Below are 15,874 nucleotides of genomic sequence, written 5' to 3'. Positions count from 1 at the left end.
GATCATGGCTGATCTGAACCTCAACCCCATTTACCCACCTTAGCTCCATATCCCTTGACATCCTTACCTAACAAACATCTAGCAATCTCAGTCTTGAAAGCTCCAAGTGACCCCCCCCCCCCCCCCCCCACCGCACCAGCATCTTCAAGTTTTGTTTTGGAGGGTGAGGGGGGGGGGGGGGAAGGAGAAAAAGAGTTCCAGGTTTTCTCTGTCCTTGGTGTGAAAAAGTGTTTGCTGATGTCACTCCTGAATGACCTAGCTCTATTTTAAAATTATTTCCCCTCGCTCTCTATTTCCCCTCCAGAGGAAATATTTTCACTGTATTCATCCCATCAAATCCCTTTATCATTTTAAACACCTCAACCAGATCACCTCCTCAAACCTTCTACAGGGTAGCTTAACCTGGAGGAGACGAGTGTCCACAGATCATCCACTCCTTCCTGTGTGTGTGAAGTTTGATTATCTGGCTCTATTTTCTTTTCCACTCTTGAATATAATCCTACCTCCATAGGCAAACTAATAAATCCTAACAGAAAGAGTAGGGGTGGAAGGATAGATTTGGGCTAGAATTTTGTTCAGAGCAGGTAAGCAGAATGATTCTGAGCCTTAAGGAACTAAATTACAAAGAAAGACTCAAATGACTAATTTTGATTGGGGGAAAGACGAAAGGGAGACATAATACAGATTCTGATGAATGGGATATGTTAACCTGCTTTTTCTCTTTTCAGAAACTGATGAAGTAAATAAAAAAAAATCAAAGTGGTGCTGCTTTTAAGCTGGACATGTAGCTTGGCCCCTGTCCAAAAGAAATGCAGGGACGCTGAGATACCGTTGCAATCACTATTGTTTAATTAGACAAGGTTAAATTAGACAAGGTTCAACCAGGAAGGGTTTATTTAACCAACCTTCAGGAGCAGTTCTACAATTGGGCATGATCTCATCTCCCCTATGGTTTCTGTAATACATTTATAACTTAAATTACAAGTTTTCCAATTGCAACATCAATGGTAAATTAATTCATTTTAAATGGATTGCACCAGTATTCCAGTTGGAAAATTTGGGTCTTTAATATAGGATTCATGAACAATAAATATGTAACTAGTACACAGATAGCAGGGACCAGCTATTGGAACAATGGCTGTAGTCAGCTAACAATAGACACACACACATACATACACCCAACTTCCCACTTAACTGGCCATTGAATCTTATGGTTATCACAAGTGTCAACACTTTAGCCAATTGGGATCTTGCTGCAAGAGCTGTTTACATAGATCTATTTTAAAATTACAATCAGTAAATCACAATGTCACCCAGTAATTGGCATAAGGTGATGCTGAAGGTGAAAGTGTTTTTAATGCAACGCGGGGATCAATGGCCTGGGTTTTGTGGTCAGCAGTGAAGCAAGGACGCTCACCACAGACCTTGAAGAAAGCTACCCACAAAGATCTTGTGATCTCTGGGGTGGGATTTCCCCTTTCTGCATGGTAGCTTAAATATGGCGCCAAATCAAGGGGATGTCTTGGCATGCAGCACTAGTAATGCCACTAAACAGGTAAGCAACCACATTGATCTGGTTCACACACTACAAACCAGAAAGTTAAAAGCACTTAAAATCCTTCACTTTCAATTTACATTTTCAGATAGCAAAATGAAGACAGGAGCTAAAATAAACAGCCTTCTAAAAAAATGTTTTTAAAAATGTGGAATTTTTAATCATTGTGGAAAAAATTTACATTCCACAAATATAAAACTAGCTTTTCAGGGCCAGAGAGGGTGTTTAATAGTGATTATGATGTTAGTATGCTAGCAAAAACCCAGCTACACCTCTTTCAACAAGGTGCAAGTTTTTCTAGGGTTTTTAAAGCAGGACTAACAGTATTAGAGTAGAAGTTCTTGTCAATTCATGATTGCAAGGGAGACAGCTGTCTTTGGGAACCTCTACAGGGCACCATCAGGAGGAGGATAGACTTACTGACAGCAACTTCTAGATTGCCACATTATTCTGCAGTGTCCAAGTTCTCGAAGTTGCTGTCAGTTTCGGTGGAATAATGACAGTGAACGCTATACAGCAAAATGCGGGCCATTCTGTCTAACATGCAACTTAATACATAATATTATGGCTTTGCCATTATACTGCGACAAAGGCACTTCAGCTATCAAATATGACAAAATTACCCACCATTCAGTAAGAAGTTTGTTAGGCAGGAGGAGGGTCTGCTGTTTACATCTACAGGTGATATTCTATAAGCTCCTGTGCAATAGTGCAACTCTGAAAGAAATATTTTATATTACATATTTTAATACAGTAGTGTTACATCATATACAAACAGGGTACAGAAATGAAATGAAACGCTTGTTCAGAAGTAACATGATAGACTCTCTCACTGAGCCAAAGCATTCCACCTCAATCAGGCAAAACGTGCTTAACGCAGCCAAGCAGGAGAGAAATTATAATTGCAGTACCAAAACAAAGTGGTAAAATACCACAAGGAACGGTTACATGAAGCAGCTGAACTTGTTTAGGTGCAAGAACCTGCACCCAAAAGGGGCACAGCAGCATCATTTTAACCATTCATCACCACCCAACACAGGCGGAAGGTGGTCAGGGGTTAAATTGTCAAATTTGCGAAAATCAATCTGTCACCAAAATCTCTGTTTCAGATCTAACCATGATAGATATCAGGGCATCAAAGTAAGAGGCGAGTCCCCCGTCATAATATATGAGGCTCCTTTCATGAGATTTTGGCAGCGATATGAAATTAACTCCCCCTGCACAAGTATCCTGGGATTCAGAAAAAACTGCACACTTTGTTGTACAATAAGTATAACATTTAGGGAACAGTTTTATTCTAATTCAATAAATCAACCAAAATGTACAGTTAGTTTATTGTACTGGATTTCAAAGGCAACAGCTGCAAGTATATTTCTTTAATAATTAATTGGATGAAATGTCTATCAACATCATTTTCACCTGCTAGCTTAATCTTACTTCATACTCACCAACATTATTGGTTCGTGGGGTACACCACTTTAATGTCACAGTATCTTTGACAGCACTCTCTCTATTGCTACTGCATAGATGTGGATCAACTGCAAGAGAAAACCAAACAGAAGATAGCATTTTGCTTAAACAAGGAAAACTCTAAATATTTAGAGCAAACTAAAATTCCATCTTAATGTTCCAGAAGAGATGAGGTATGAAGAATTAGAAAAACAGATTCTAAAATCTTAAATAACAGTTCAACAGTTGCACAAATCATTTTATTTAAATTTCATTCCAAACTGACTTGGATAATTTAACCACATAATTATTGCAGCCAGACCCAATTTCAGTTATGGCTTAAATGAAGTGTTTTGGTACGTAACAGTTACAGCTTCAGCCAGGTGAGCAAGATGTGTGTTCCATGGCTTTCTCTATGGCTCCCATCAACACTGCTCTGTGATTAGTGAACAGGAAGTGTGGTTCAAGTGAACGTGACCCAGTTTTGCCTGTCTGTTGGCAATATGGCATTCCATCTAGCGAACCAGGAAAGAGCTGATCAAACTTGGCCAAGTCAATGGGAGTGATCAGGAGTGCAAATCATTCCTTTTCATTGGGAGAAGGCTTTCAATATTTTGCATTTCTGGCACAATTTAACATAAATCTTAACCTGCAACTTCCAAATAAAATACGTTTAAGAACATAAAATACTCTACTTGAAAATCAATGATCATTCTGGTGGCAGCAGTTGTATTAAGTCACAGAATGCAACAGCACAGAAAGAGGCAATTCAGCCCATCATTCCTGTGCTGGCTTTCTGAAAGAGCCCCTCCATTAAACCCATTCCACTAACCGTTCCCCCTGCTCTTTTAAATTATTCTTTTTCAACTACTTATCCACTTCCATTTTAAAAGCTCAGAGCATTTCACGTCCTAACAACCCAGTACGTAAAGAACTATCTCCTGAAGTCTCCACTTGTTCTGCTAATGATGCCATGGGATTTACGCCTTCTGGTTCCTGGCACCCCAACTAGTGGAAATAGATTTATTATAAGGACGGCTCATAGTTTTGAATACCTCTGTAAATTCTCTTTTCAACCCTATCTGTTTTAATGGAAGGAGTTCCATTTCCTTTAATCTCTTCTCATAACTAAAGGATCTCATTTCTAGTATCATGTTAATGAAACTCTGCTGCACCATCTACAAGGCCTTGATGTCTCTTGCGAAGTAAGATATCCAAAAAGTCAAAATTAAATCAAATGACACAGATTATTCACGGTTGATTTAAAAACATATAGATATTGATTCATGTGCTGTACTGTACAGTTGCAATAGAAATTTGCAACAAAACTTTTATATATATATATATATATATACATATATATATATATACAGCATTGACTCACTAGTGTAGATAAACAACTTTCAGGGGGCGCTCCTCCTGTTGTCAATACTATACTTGAGATACCATACAGAAGGCTCCGCTGATCATTTTGGATGAAATTCTAAACCTATTAAATGAAACACTAAGTTACACTACCAGTTACCTTTCTTTCCTTTGAAGTGGTCACCTACAAATGTCAGAAGAAGTGATATTAAGATTTTTCTTCTGAGAGGAAGAGGAATTCAAGCAACAGAAATCCAAATTGATGCTGCAACAGTTCCAGTGCAGGCATTGGAAATCCAAACTCAGAAATACAATAAGAATATTTACACACTAACTGGAGAGCCATTTTGTGTTATGCAGATGCCAAGTTATAGAGAATTTAGGCATGTCTAAATCAGGTGTTTGGGATTATTACAAGCACAGAAACAAATGTTTGAAAAAACATGTATAATATGCTAACATTCCTGCATCACTTGAATCTTCTGTTCAGTAGATTGTTAAAATTTAACTACACAGGTGCACTTAAATATATTCAACATTAAATGTGTACCCCATCAATTATCTTTCTCAAAATGGATAAGACGTACTTCTATTCCACCATGCAAAGCGTCTTGCCACTGTGATTACTCATTATCTTCATAGTCACAACTGCTGAAGGGAAAGGAGGAAAGAAAGGAGGAAGGAAAGAAAAAGTGCTTCACAGCAAGATCCCACAAAGACAAATGCACTAAATGGCTAGCTGACCTGTTTTGGTAATGTTGGTTAAAGGATGACTATTAGCCTCTGGGAGAGCTCCTCTATTAATCTTCACATTGTGGCTATGCCTTCAGTTGCTAAGACCCTAAGCTCTGGAATTCCCTTTCTAAACCTTTCCACCTCTCTCCTTTAAGACGCTTTGACCAAGGTTTTGGTCATCTGTCCTAGTATCTCCTCATGTGGCTCGGTGTCCAATTCTGTTTGATAATGCTCCTGTGACGTGTCTTGGGATGGTTTGCTACTTCAAGGCGCTATATAATTGCAGTTTGTTTCTATTGGAAGCAGATTCAATAGTAACTTTGAAAAGGGAATTGGATATATACTTGAAAAGGAAAGTAATTGCAGGGCTATGGGAAAAAAGCAGGGCAGTGGGACTAATTGGATAGCTCTTTCACAAAGTCAGCACAGGCACGATGGGCTGAATGGCCTCCTTCTGTGCTGTATGAATCCACGATCTATGATCTGACTGAAAAGAATGCCATGGGATCTATTACATCCATCTGAACATCTCATCTGAAAGACAGCAACTCTGACAAGACATCAATGTCCATTTCCAATGGCTGCCTGATTCAGATGACAGTGCTACCACCTGAATGGCATGATTCTAATGTGACGACAGATAAACACATCTTCACTGGAAATCATATTTCTAATTTGTTCAAAACGGTGTGCCATTATAGAAAAGGTATAATAAAAAAATAGTAGTAATAAGTCACTTAAAGATACAACTAGTGACCAACTTAAAAATTTTAATCCACCAAAATTAAAACTTAGTACAAAATTACATGAATTTAAAATGTACAAATTCTTCAAAATGATCAGCAAACACTACTTAATCTAACTTTACTAAAACTGTGCACAAAACAAAATACACAACTGCCAGATGGAGGACCTTCTCTCCCTATGCTGGCCACCCACTCCACTATTTTCTCAGTCCACTACATGGCCATTAAAAGGTGCCCAATGGGAAAATTTAAGAGAAAACTCAAAAACCTTGGCCAGAATTTTACGCCGCCCCAGCAGGTTGGATGGTGGCGTGGGGGCAACGTAAAATTGAGTGGCAGGCTCCGGGAGGCCTAACTGCCCTGATTCCGCCTATGAACAAGTTTACGGAGATCAGGCGGGGGGGGGGGGGGGCAGGAAACAGCCCACCCGTCCCAAGGCCACTTAAGGGCCCTCGCCCTCCTCCACGGGTATTTTACCCATGGCAAGCGGGTGTGCCGGGGACACGAAAGGCCGCCCAGCAATAGCTGCCGGGGGGCAGAGCAGTCAGGCACAGGATGCACAATTGAGGGCTGCCCCCACCTCCCAACCCACCCCCAGGATCCAGGACGCCCCCTCTCCCCCCAAACGACCATCCTAGCCTCACCAGGGCACGACCAATCGCCCTGGTGAGGCACCCCAAACTTACCCACTCTCTCGGGTCCATGGCATCGGCTGGGCTGCAGTCCCAGCAGTTGTTACTGCTCCCGGTGGCGCTGCTGAGACTAAGAGCTGCCGGCCCGCTGATTGGCCAGCAGCTCACTGTGGCGGAACCTCCTCCCTCAGGCCAATTAAAGCCCGGGGATCCATAAAATACGGACGGATCGCCAGGCTGGGTGGAAGCAGGTTCATCACTGACATTTACATCAGAGTCCGGCTCCCGTCTGCCCACTGTAAAATTCCGGCCCTTATTACTATTCCACTGCATTGAGCCTTCAATGAATAGCTAAATGGATGCATTGGTGGGAGCCTGGAGACATGTCTCTTGGTGGAAAGAAGTTAATGACCCAGCGAGATTAAAAAAAAGTGGCACACTACTCTGTTTAAAAAAATATATTTTGAACATCTGAATGATTGATGTTCTAAAATTTAATCACGAAGGTTTCATATTTAGAACAGATGTTGTAGAACGCTAGTTGTAAAGTTAGCACGACAGTTCTTGCAAGTTAGATCTGAATTTAGATTTCTTTGGAAAAGTTTAACTTAGAGGCCTATTGGAGCACTAGACCAGGTGAGTTCACAATAGGATCCCCATCTCAATAGGTTGACAAATTATTAGAACCCATCACACAAAATTCACCCCCTGTTATTTGATCGAGTGGTTTTGGCTACAATGTACAACCCAATAAGAAATATTATGTCTTCTGTTTAAAGAAGAAAGCTTGGGAAGAAGGAAAAACAACACAAAAGTTGGATGTTTTTTTTAAAATGAAAGGTCATGTACAGTGGAATCAGAACTTCTTAATTTTTCAGATGTCCTTTTATCTAGGTGCCTTTTTTAAAATCTCAGCCTGCAACAATTGCTGGATAATCTGGCTAACACAATATAAAAATTAACATCCATATAATTTATACTAACATCTACTAATGCAATGATAAAATTTGACATACATGTTATTGGTGTCATGTTCTTCCCTTCTGTGGAAAAAAAACCCAAAAAATGCCGGTTACTAGAAAAATAAATGTCACAGATGACACAAGCTATATTCAGCACATCAATAACCTTAAATATTTATTTTCTCAGTCTGGATACTGATGACTTTTTTCATGTTGTTCTCAAGAAAGAAATTGCTTGGTTTATGAAGCTACTATTCTTAACATTCACAAATATTCTATGAAACCACAGTTTGAATTGTATAAACTATATATGTGAATTAAGAACTTGTAATGGCATAAGACTTTTCACACTTCAGGATGTTCCAAAGCACTTTACAGTCAATGAAGTACCTCTGAAGAGTGGTTACTGCTGCATTGCAAGAATCACAGCAGCCAATTTGCACACAGCAAGGTCCCACAAACAGCAACGTGATAATGATGAGATAATCTGTTTTAATGATGGCGTTGAAGAATATTTGTTGGCCAGACCTCCCCTGTTCTGAGATCTTTTATGTTCACCAGGGATGGGAGACAGGTTCCTGGTTTAATTTCTCTATAAGCTAGAGCTCATCTAAAACTCTGCTGCCTATATCCTAACTCGTACCAAGTCCAGTCGATGCATCACCCTCGTGCTCTCTGACCTACAGTGGCGCCTGGTATATCAACACCTCAATTTTCATATTCTCATCCTTGCATTCAAATCCTTTCATGGTCTCACCCCTCCCTATCTCTGTAACTTCCTACAGCCCTACAACCCTCCGTCTTTGTGTTCCTCCAACTCAGGCTGCTTGCGTATCCTCCCCACTTCCTTCATCCACCATTAGTGACTGTGCGTTCAGATGCCAAGGTGCTATGCTGTGCAATTACCTCCCTAAACCTTTCTGCTTTTCTTTCGTCCTTTAAGAGGCCCCTTAAAACCTAGTTCTTTGACTAAGCTTTTGTTCACCTGTTCTAATATCTTATGTGGCTCAGTGACAACTTTTGGTTGATAACACTCCTGTGAAGCTCCTTGGTATGTTGTTTGTGCAGAATTCCCTATTCAGCCAGAAATTACAAATCATATTGGACCATCTATTAGAAGAACCTTTCTAAATGTTAGTTTTATGTTTTACTCAAAAGCCTTGAAGAATATTTTGTGTTGTAGAACTGGAGGAGGTTACAGAGATACGGGGGGCTAGGCCATCGAGGGATTTGAAAACAAAGATGAGAAGTTTAAAACTGAGACGTTGCCAGAGCAGTTGTCAATGTAGGATGGCAAAGGGGTGATGGGCGAACAGGACTTGTTGCACGTTAGGATACAGGCAGCAGAACTTTAGTGACCTGAAGTTTACAGAGGGTACAAGTTGGGAGGCCAGCCAGGACAGCATTGGAATGCAGTCCTCAGTTAGCAAAAAAAAAGGCGTAAAAGTGCTTTTGCAACCAGAGTAATGAATGCTTAAAAGGAAGGGTTAATCTGCTTTTTTGTTCCTAGCACTTACCAATTTCATTTAACTTGATGACACTTATGCCGAATACTGACTAGATTAAGTCTAAACTGCAACTTACCACTTCTTAGTAGTTCAGTATGAGCATCTTTTTGATGGAGAAGCTCTACATCATAATTTGCAGAAGTGTTTGCATGTTGTTCTTCCTTTAAATGAAGGACAGTCAGAATGTAAACACAATATGGATTTGTTTGCAGTCGATAAACATTATATCTAAGCTATTGTGAGCCCATCACCATTGCAAAATTCCGATTTGACTAGATCCTATCTTTTGGGGCCATTGATTTGGACCAGTTTTGTCTTTGCTAAAAGCACTGCTTTTAAAATCAGCAGGAAAAGAAAGTTTTTAAAATCCATTTTATGATCATCTCAAGAATGACCTCCATTAGATTGATTTCAGGGTCTAGTTTGCTTGCAAAAAGAAAGGCACCTCTTACATCAACAGTAGCACCATGTCAGAGCACACTACATTTTAGCACCATTTAATCGTTGAACTCAATCATGCATTACACAATAGGCTGAAATCTAACATCGTGTTAGTTTATTTCTGCATGTGAAAATCAAAAATAATGTTCCACATTTTTAGGAGCAAGACCACTAACATGATATATATATATATATATATATATATATATCTATCTACACATACACATAAGTATGTACAGTGTATGTATATATTCTGTTAGCACCAGGTGAGAAAAGTGTCTAGAGGTCCCTCTCAGCCTTCACCTGGTCTTACCGTAACAGGGTTTAATTTTAAACACATTGTGTTTTTAGCTCCCCCTTGGTGAATCCTTGTTCACCGCTTTCCAATTATAAGGCAAAGAAACCAGCACAAACAGGCTTTCTTAGGTTTAAAGAAGCAAAATTGAAATTTATTAAACTTAAACTCCAATTTGGATGATGCCGACGGATACACGACGGGCCCAATCTAGCATACATACGTGATACAAACATGCAAATAGAAACAGAAAAGAGAAGAAAAATAAAGTGGAAAGTTTGAGACAATATCTGAAGAGTTTTTGTTACGGGTCTTCAAGCTCACTGTAGAGTCCTTGATTCTAGGTAAATCTTGCTTTTCGTTAGGGCCCGGTATTCTTCCCAAACCTTGTTTGCTCTAGGAGACTTTTCTCTCTTGGGGTTCATGTGTCTTCAGTGGATTCAGAGGCTTGTGAGAAAGAGATGGGAGCAGGCAGGATCTTCTCAGTCCAGGAGCAAACAGACACTCACAGTTCAAACTGTTTGTACAACACAGAAAACTCCAGGTTGCCAAGCAGGTTAGTCATGTGACTAACTGGTCTGACCACGTCTTGGATTGTATCACCTTGGCAGTCTCTGGAATGCTCCTCTTACACACAATACCTGGTGATCAAGGTCCTTTGTGGGTTGAATGTGTCAGGGAATGGTCCTTTGTTCTTCCAATCACCGTCTGTTAATATGCAAAATGTCTTTTCCAGCCACGGCTAATCTGTTTAACAAGTCCTTTCTTCACTCCAGTAACAGATTAAAATCAATGTTCAAGACAGAATTAATGTGCCTCATTCTTGGCAGGAGGGGGCCTAGCACGACACCTCCACACCAAGCGGAATGATATGCGATTTGAGAAAAGGTGCATTTCATTAAAAGAAAATATAAGATACAGGAAAAAAAAAACATGCATTTCCTTTTTTGGCAACCCAATAAACATGTGGTTCTTGAGGAAGCTTTTTTTTCCACGTTGCCCATTTTCATGACTGCCTAGGGTGTCTTTGATGATTAAGTTTAATTAGCCCCGAGTTTGAATTTTTGTTCCGGAGAGTCAGTGGGGGTGGGATGGAGGGGTCTATCCTGAATCTCTGTCACTGCTTTGCTGAGTCATGCAAAGGCTTTTGACTTTAGGGGATGGGTGATTCCTTTGGTTCTGACTGTAAGGGAGGATCCTTTGTCCCAGAGGACACTCCTGCCTGCAGGTATTTGTGCCGACTCTACTGCAGTCCCCTGTGGCTCTTCGACTAGGTGAGGCATCACCCTTACAGTTCCTCTGCCCCTTAGAGGTCGTTGTTTGTCTCTGCAGGTTCCTGTAAATACTGTTCGCAACTCTGGTGGGGTGCTTCTAGTGTCTGCATTTACATAGGAGGATGTGGGGTCTAACTTTTCAAATTTTACAGGGTTGGCTGAATGGACAGTAGGGGTTTTCATCTGGGACTCCTCCCGGACTTCCTTTTATCTGCCCACTCGGTCACTTTATCCCCTTCCCTGTCTAACCTTTTGCCAGCCTTGTGCCTGCCTGTCTGTCCCTTTTTGCTCTCGGCGGGGGTCCCTTATGGTTCACCAGCCCTCTGTTGGACAGTCCTCCGAACACCGGTACAGGACTCAAGGGTTCAGGTTTCACTGTAGGTTGGGGTTTCCCCTCAACCCAGCACAAGTGGCAACTCCTGCAGTACTCCAACACTTTCGTATACTGGGATGTACAGCCACTGTAGTCTCGTGGGCCCTTCTCAATACTTTTCTCTGATACCTCTGCGGCACCGCTAACAGGTGAACTAATGTCCACTCCTTGCCCTCAGGTCTGTGAGGAGAACTCCATTTCCTCATCACTACCTCATTCTTTAAATGGCAGCAATCAGGGACTCCCTCTCCTTCACTTTCAGACTGGGCAGCCTTTGCTAACTCTCACAATACTGGGTCGGCTCACTAAGCCTCAGCCAGGGAAAATCCATTTAATTCATTCCCTGGGTTTGAAAGTTTCGGACAGGCACACTTCATGGTCATCTGCCTGCAATGCCAATGCAGTCTCCTCTGGGGGCAGCTGGTTTGATCATGGTCTGATCCACTATACCTTCAGAGAAACTGCAGGGGTCTGTCTCCTGCCACTGCCCTGTCTCTCTGACCTCCTCTGGTCTTTCTTTCACTACTGGGGGGGCTACCACTTCAACCCGCCAGATCATTACCTAGGAACTGGTCAACCCCGTCCACAGGCAAACTAAGGACAATCCCTATGGTCACCGGTCCCGAAACTAGGGCACACTCCAGGTGCACCCAGTGTACAGATACAGGCATACACTGCCCTCCAATACCATTCACCACCATTTTGGTGTTCACTGCACTCTCTGGGGGAAAGGTCAGGCCTTTTCCCAGTAATAGGGATCTAGTGGTCCCTGAGAATTACTATGGGCTTGCTTGCCCCACTCGAGGTGTAGGGGGTTACTTTCCCTTCAAACACAAAATCCTGATCACCTTCAACAATCCTATTAGCTTTTCCTGAACTTGCAGTCGTAAGCTTCCTGGATCTTATTCTTACTGCAGTTAAAGCCACAGCTTGTACTGTTGTGCTTTCCATCAGGTTAGCTTCTTCACCGAGCGGGTGTGCCCTGATTAACCATACCGGTTTTCCCTTTAGTTTCCAGCAGTCAGCTTTTAAATGCCCTGCTTTATTACAATGGAAGCATTCAGGTCTCCGGGTCTTGCTCTTACTGCTCACAGCACCTTCCTTTTTGGCTAGAAAAGGGCCTCCTGTGTCTCCTGCTTTTCTTTTTCTCTCAGGACTGCTCGGGCTCCTAACATCTTCCCATCCTTTGTCCTTTTTGGATTTATGGGGGCGACTAGGAAAGGTTCTCCCTGGAAAACCAATTTATAAATTAAAGCAAACTCATCGGCCAGAACGGCCACTTGCCGTGCTCTCTGGACCCGCTGCTCCTCTATGTGGGTCTTTATGGAGAGTGGGACAGGGTGTTTAAATTCCTCTAACAGAATTACTTCTGAGATTCTCTTAGCTGAGCTGTACTTTAAGAGCCCTCAGCCACTGGTCAAAAGCCAGCTGCTTATTTCTTTTCAACTCCAGATAAGTTTGATTAGCTTGCTTCTGGAGAGTTCTATACTTTTGGCGATAGGCTTCGGGCGCTAATTCATATGCCCCGAGGATAGCATTTTTGGTCAGTTCATAATATAATGAACTCTCATCTGGCAACAGGGAATAAATCTCATGGGATTTTCCAGTTGCTTTGTAGTAAAAGTGGCTAGGTCTCAGCTGGTCACTTTAGCTGCCTTGCCAGTTTCTCAAAGGACATAAAAAATTCTTCTACATCTTCCTCATTGAATTTTGGAATTAGTTGAGCTAGTTTTAACAATTCTGTAGCCAGTCCTGCATTACGCTCCTCCACATTAGCCATACTTTCACTGGGGTTACTCTGTCGCTCCCTAGTTAACTTAAGCCGCTTTAGCTATCTTTCTTCACATTCCTTCTGGAATATTCTTTCTCTCTCCCTCTCCTGTCTTTTGTTTTCTTCACGTTCCTTCTGGAAGGCTCTCTCTTTCTCCCTCTCCTGTCTCTGTCTTTCCCTGTCTTGTAATTCAAGTTTCCTTTGTTCCAATTGTTTGCTAGCAGTACCCTGTCTGGGTCTGTTTCTACTTCTTCAGATTCAAGGGAAAAATGGGTTGGCCACTAGTCTTAGGAGTTCAAACTTCCTAGTCTTGCTACGTACAGTGATCCTGCACTGCTCATCCATTTTCCTCAACTCCTCCATAGACAGTGCTTTTAACTTATTCCAAGTTACTTCATCCTGGCTTGGAGAGCTACTAGCTTCAGTTGCAGACATGTTAGTATTGAAGCACACATAACCACAAGAAAATCTGCATTGAAATCTTGCTCTTTTTTTGCTTGGGAACAATTTGGCTTCCCCCTTCTAATTTCTCTCATTTGTCTGTGGGTCAATTCCAAATGCTAGCAGCCAAATTTCTGTTACGACCAGGTGAGAAAGGTGTCTAGGGGTCCCTCTCAACTTCACCTGGTCTTACCGTAACAGGGTTTAATTTTAAACACATTGTGTTTATTAGCTCCCCTTTGGTGAATCCTTGTTTAGCACTTTCCAATTATAAGGCAAAGAAACCAGCACAAAGGGGCTTTCTTAGGTTTATAAACTTAAACTCCAATTCGGTTGACACCTATGGATACACGACATGCCCATGCTAGCATGCATACACGATACACACCTGCAAATAGAGACAGAAAAATAAATTGAAAAGTTTGAGACAATATCTGAAAAGTTTTTTGTTACGGTTCTTCAAGCTCACTGTAGAGTCCTTGATTCTAGGTAGATCTTGCTTTTCTATGAGGCCCAGTATTATCCTTAAACCTTGTTTGCTGTAGGAGACTTTTCTCTCTTGGGGTTCAGTGGATTCAGAGGCTTGTGAGAAAGAGATGGGAGCAGATAGGAGAGATCATCTCAGTCCAGGAGCAAACAGACACTCACAGTCCAAACTGTTTTTACAATTCAGAAAACCCCAGGTTGTCAAGCAGGTTAGTCGCGTGACTAACTGGTCTGACCACGTCTTGGATTGCATCACCTTAGTAGTCTTTTGGAATGCTCCTCTTGCACACAATACCTGGTGATCAAGGTCCATCGGGGTTGATTGTGTCAGGGAATGGTCCTTTGTCCTTCCAATCACCGTCTGTTAACATACAAAATGTTTTTTCCAGCCATGGCTAATCTGTTTAACAAGTCCTTTCTTCACTCCAGTAACAGTTTAAAATCAATGTTCATGACAAAATTAATGTGCCTCATTCTTGGCAGGTGGGGGCCTAGCACGACCATACATTATATATATATATATATATATATATATATATACACATACATACATACATACATACATACATACATACATACATACATACACACACGGCATCTCTTCCCGCTCCTGCAGTTACCTCTGGTGCTCTCCCAAAGATCTACCCTTGGCCCCCTCCTGCCCCTTGGTGACATTATCCGAAAACACATCAGTTTCCACATGAACACAGACCACACCCAGCTCGACCTCACCACCACCTCTCGATCCGTCCACAGTCTCTAAATTGTCAGACTGCTTATCCGGCATCAAGTACAGGATGAGCAGAGATTTTCTCCAATTAAACACTGGTAAAACTGAAGCCATTGTTTTTAGTCCTTGCTACAAACTCTGTTCCCTAGCTACCAAATCCTTCCCTCTCCCTGGCAACAGTCTGAGGCTGAACCAGACTGTCCGCAACCTTGGCATCATATTCGACCCTACCAAACACATATCCGCACAATTAAGACTGCCTATTTTTACCTCTGTACCATCACCCAATTCCACCCCGCCTCGGCTCAGCTACAGAAACCCTCACTTGTGCCTTTGCTAACACTAGACTTGACTATTCTAATGCATTCCTGGCCGACATCCCACATTCTAATCCCCGTAAACTTGAGGTCATCCAAACTTTTGCTACCTATGTCTTTACTCACATCAAATCCTGATCATCACCTGTGCTTGCCAACCTCCACTGGTTCCTGGTTAAGCAATGCCTTAATTTTGAAGTTCCCATCCTTGTTTTCAAATCCCATGACCTCATCGCTCCCTATCCCGAATCTCCTCTAGCCCTCAGAGATATCAGAGTTCCTTTAATTCTGGCCTCTTGTGCAGCATCAATTTAAATTGCACCAGCTTTCAGCTGCCTAGACCCCCAAGCCCTAGAATTCCCTCCCTAACCTTCTTCGCCTCTCTACTTTGCTTTCCTCCTTTAAGGTGCTCATTAGCGTCTACCTCTGACCAAGCTTTTGCTCACCTGTCCCAATTATCTCCTAATGTGGCTTGGTGATATATTTTGTTTCATAATGCCCTGTGAAGTGCTTTGGGGTGTTTTATTATGTTAAAGGTGCTATATCAATACAAGCTGTTATGTGACTGCAAAATTCAGACAGCTCACAGGGGATTTAAGAACAATACTGGCATAAATTTCACAGAGTATGTTGTATAAGTGCCTATATTATATTTGGCGCATTACAGGATGCAAGAGTTTTGAAATTGCAAAAGCACTTTGCAACTTTCAATATAAGAGTTTTATAATTTTGATACAGGAACAGCTGTCTCCTCTCAGATGAGAGATTTTGTGATTTTTTTTAAATGACTTTGA

The 15,874-nt window shown here is 41.6% G+C and overlaps 1 protein-coding gene across 4 annotated transcripts in view; it reads right to left on the bottom strand.

Annotated features, from left to right (window-relative positions):
• ints13 (integrator complex subunit 13) overlaps positions 1-15,874 on the bottom strand; it is a 50,796-nt gene that overhangs the window by 16,572 nt on the left and 18,350 nt on the right. The window contains exons 8-13 of one of the 4 annotated variants that reach the window (XM_068058827.1): positions 14,329-14,394; positions 9,029-9,113; positions 7,499-7,525; positions 4,530-4,553; positions 3,004-3,093; positions 2,183-2,272 (exon numbers count right to left, since the gene is read on the bottom strand). In XM_068058827.1, coding sequence (XP_067914928.1) covers positions 2,183-2,272; positions 3,004-3,093; positions 4,530-4,553; positions 7,499-7,525; positions 9,029-9,113; positions 14,329-14,394 — 382 coding nt within the window. The remainder of the gene's footprint in view (positions 1-2,182; positions 2,273-3,003; positions 3,094-4,529; positions 4,554-7,498; positions 7,526-9,028; positions 9,114-14,328; positions 14,395-15,874) is intronic. The other 3 variants (XM_068058828.1, XM_068058829.1, XM_068058830.1) reach the window with 3 other exon arrangements.

Source organism: Heterodontus francisci, chromosome 27, assembly GCF_036365525.1.
Source record: "Heterodontus francisci isolate sHetFra1 chromosome 27, sHetFra1.hap1, whole genome shotgun sequence".
Lineage (NCBI taxonomy): Eukaryota > Metazoa > Chordata > Chondrichthyes > Heterodontiformes > Heterodontidae > Heterodontus > Heterodontus francisci.
This window is presented reverse-complemented; position numbering and strand designations above follow the sequence as displayed.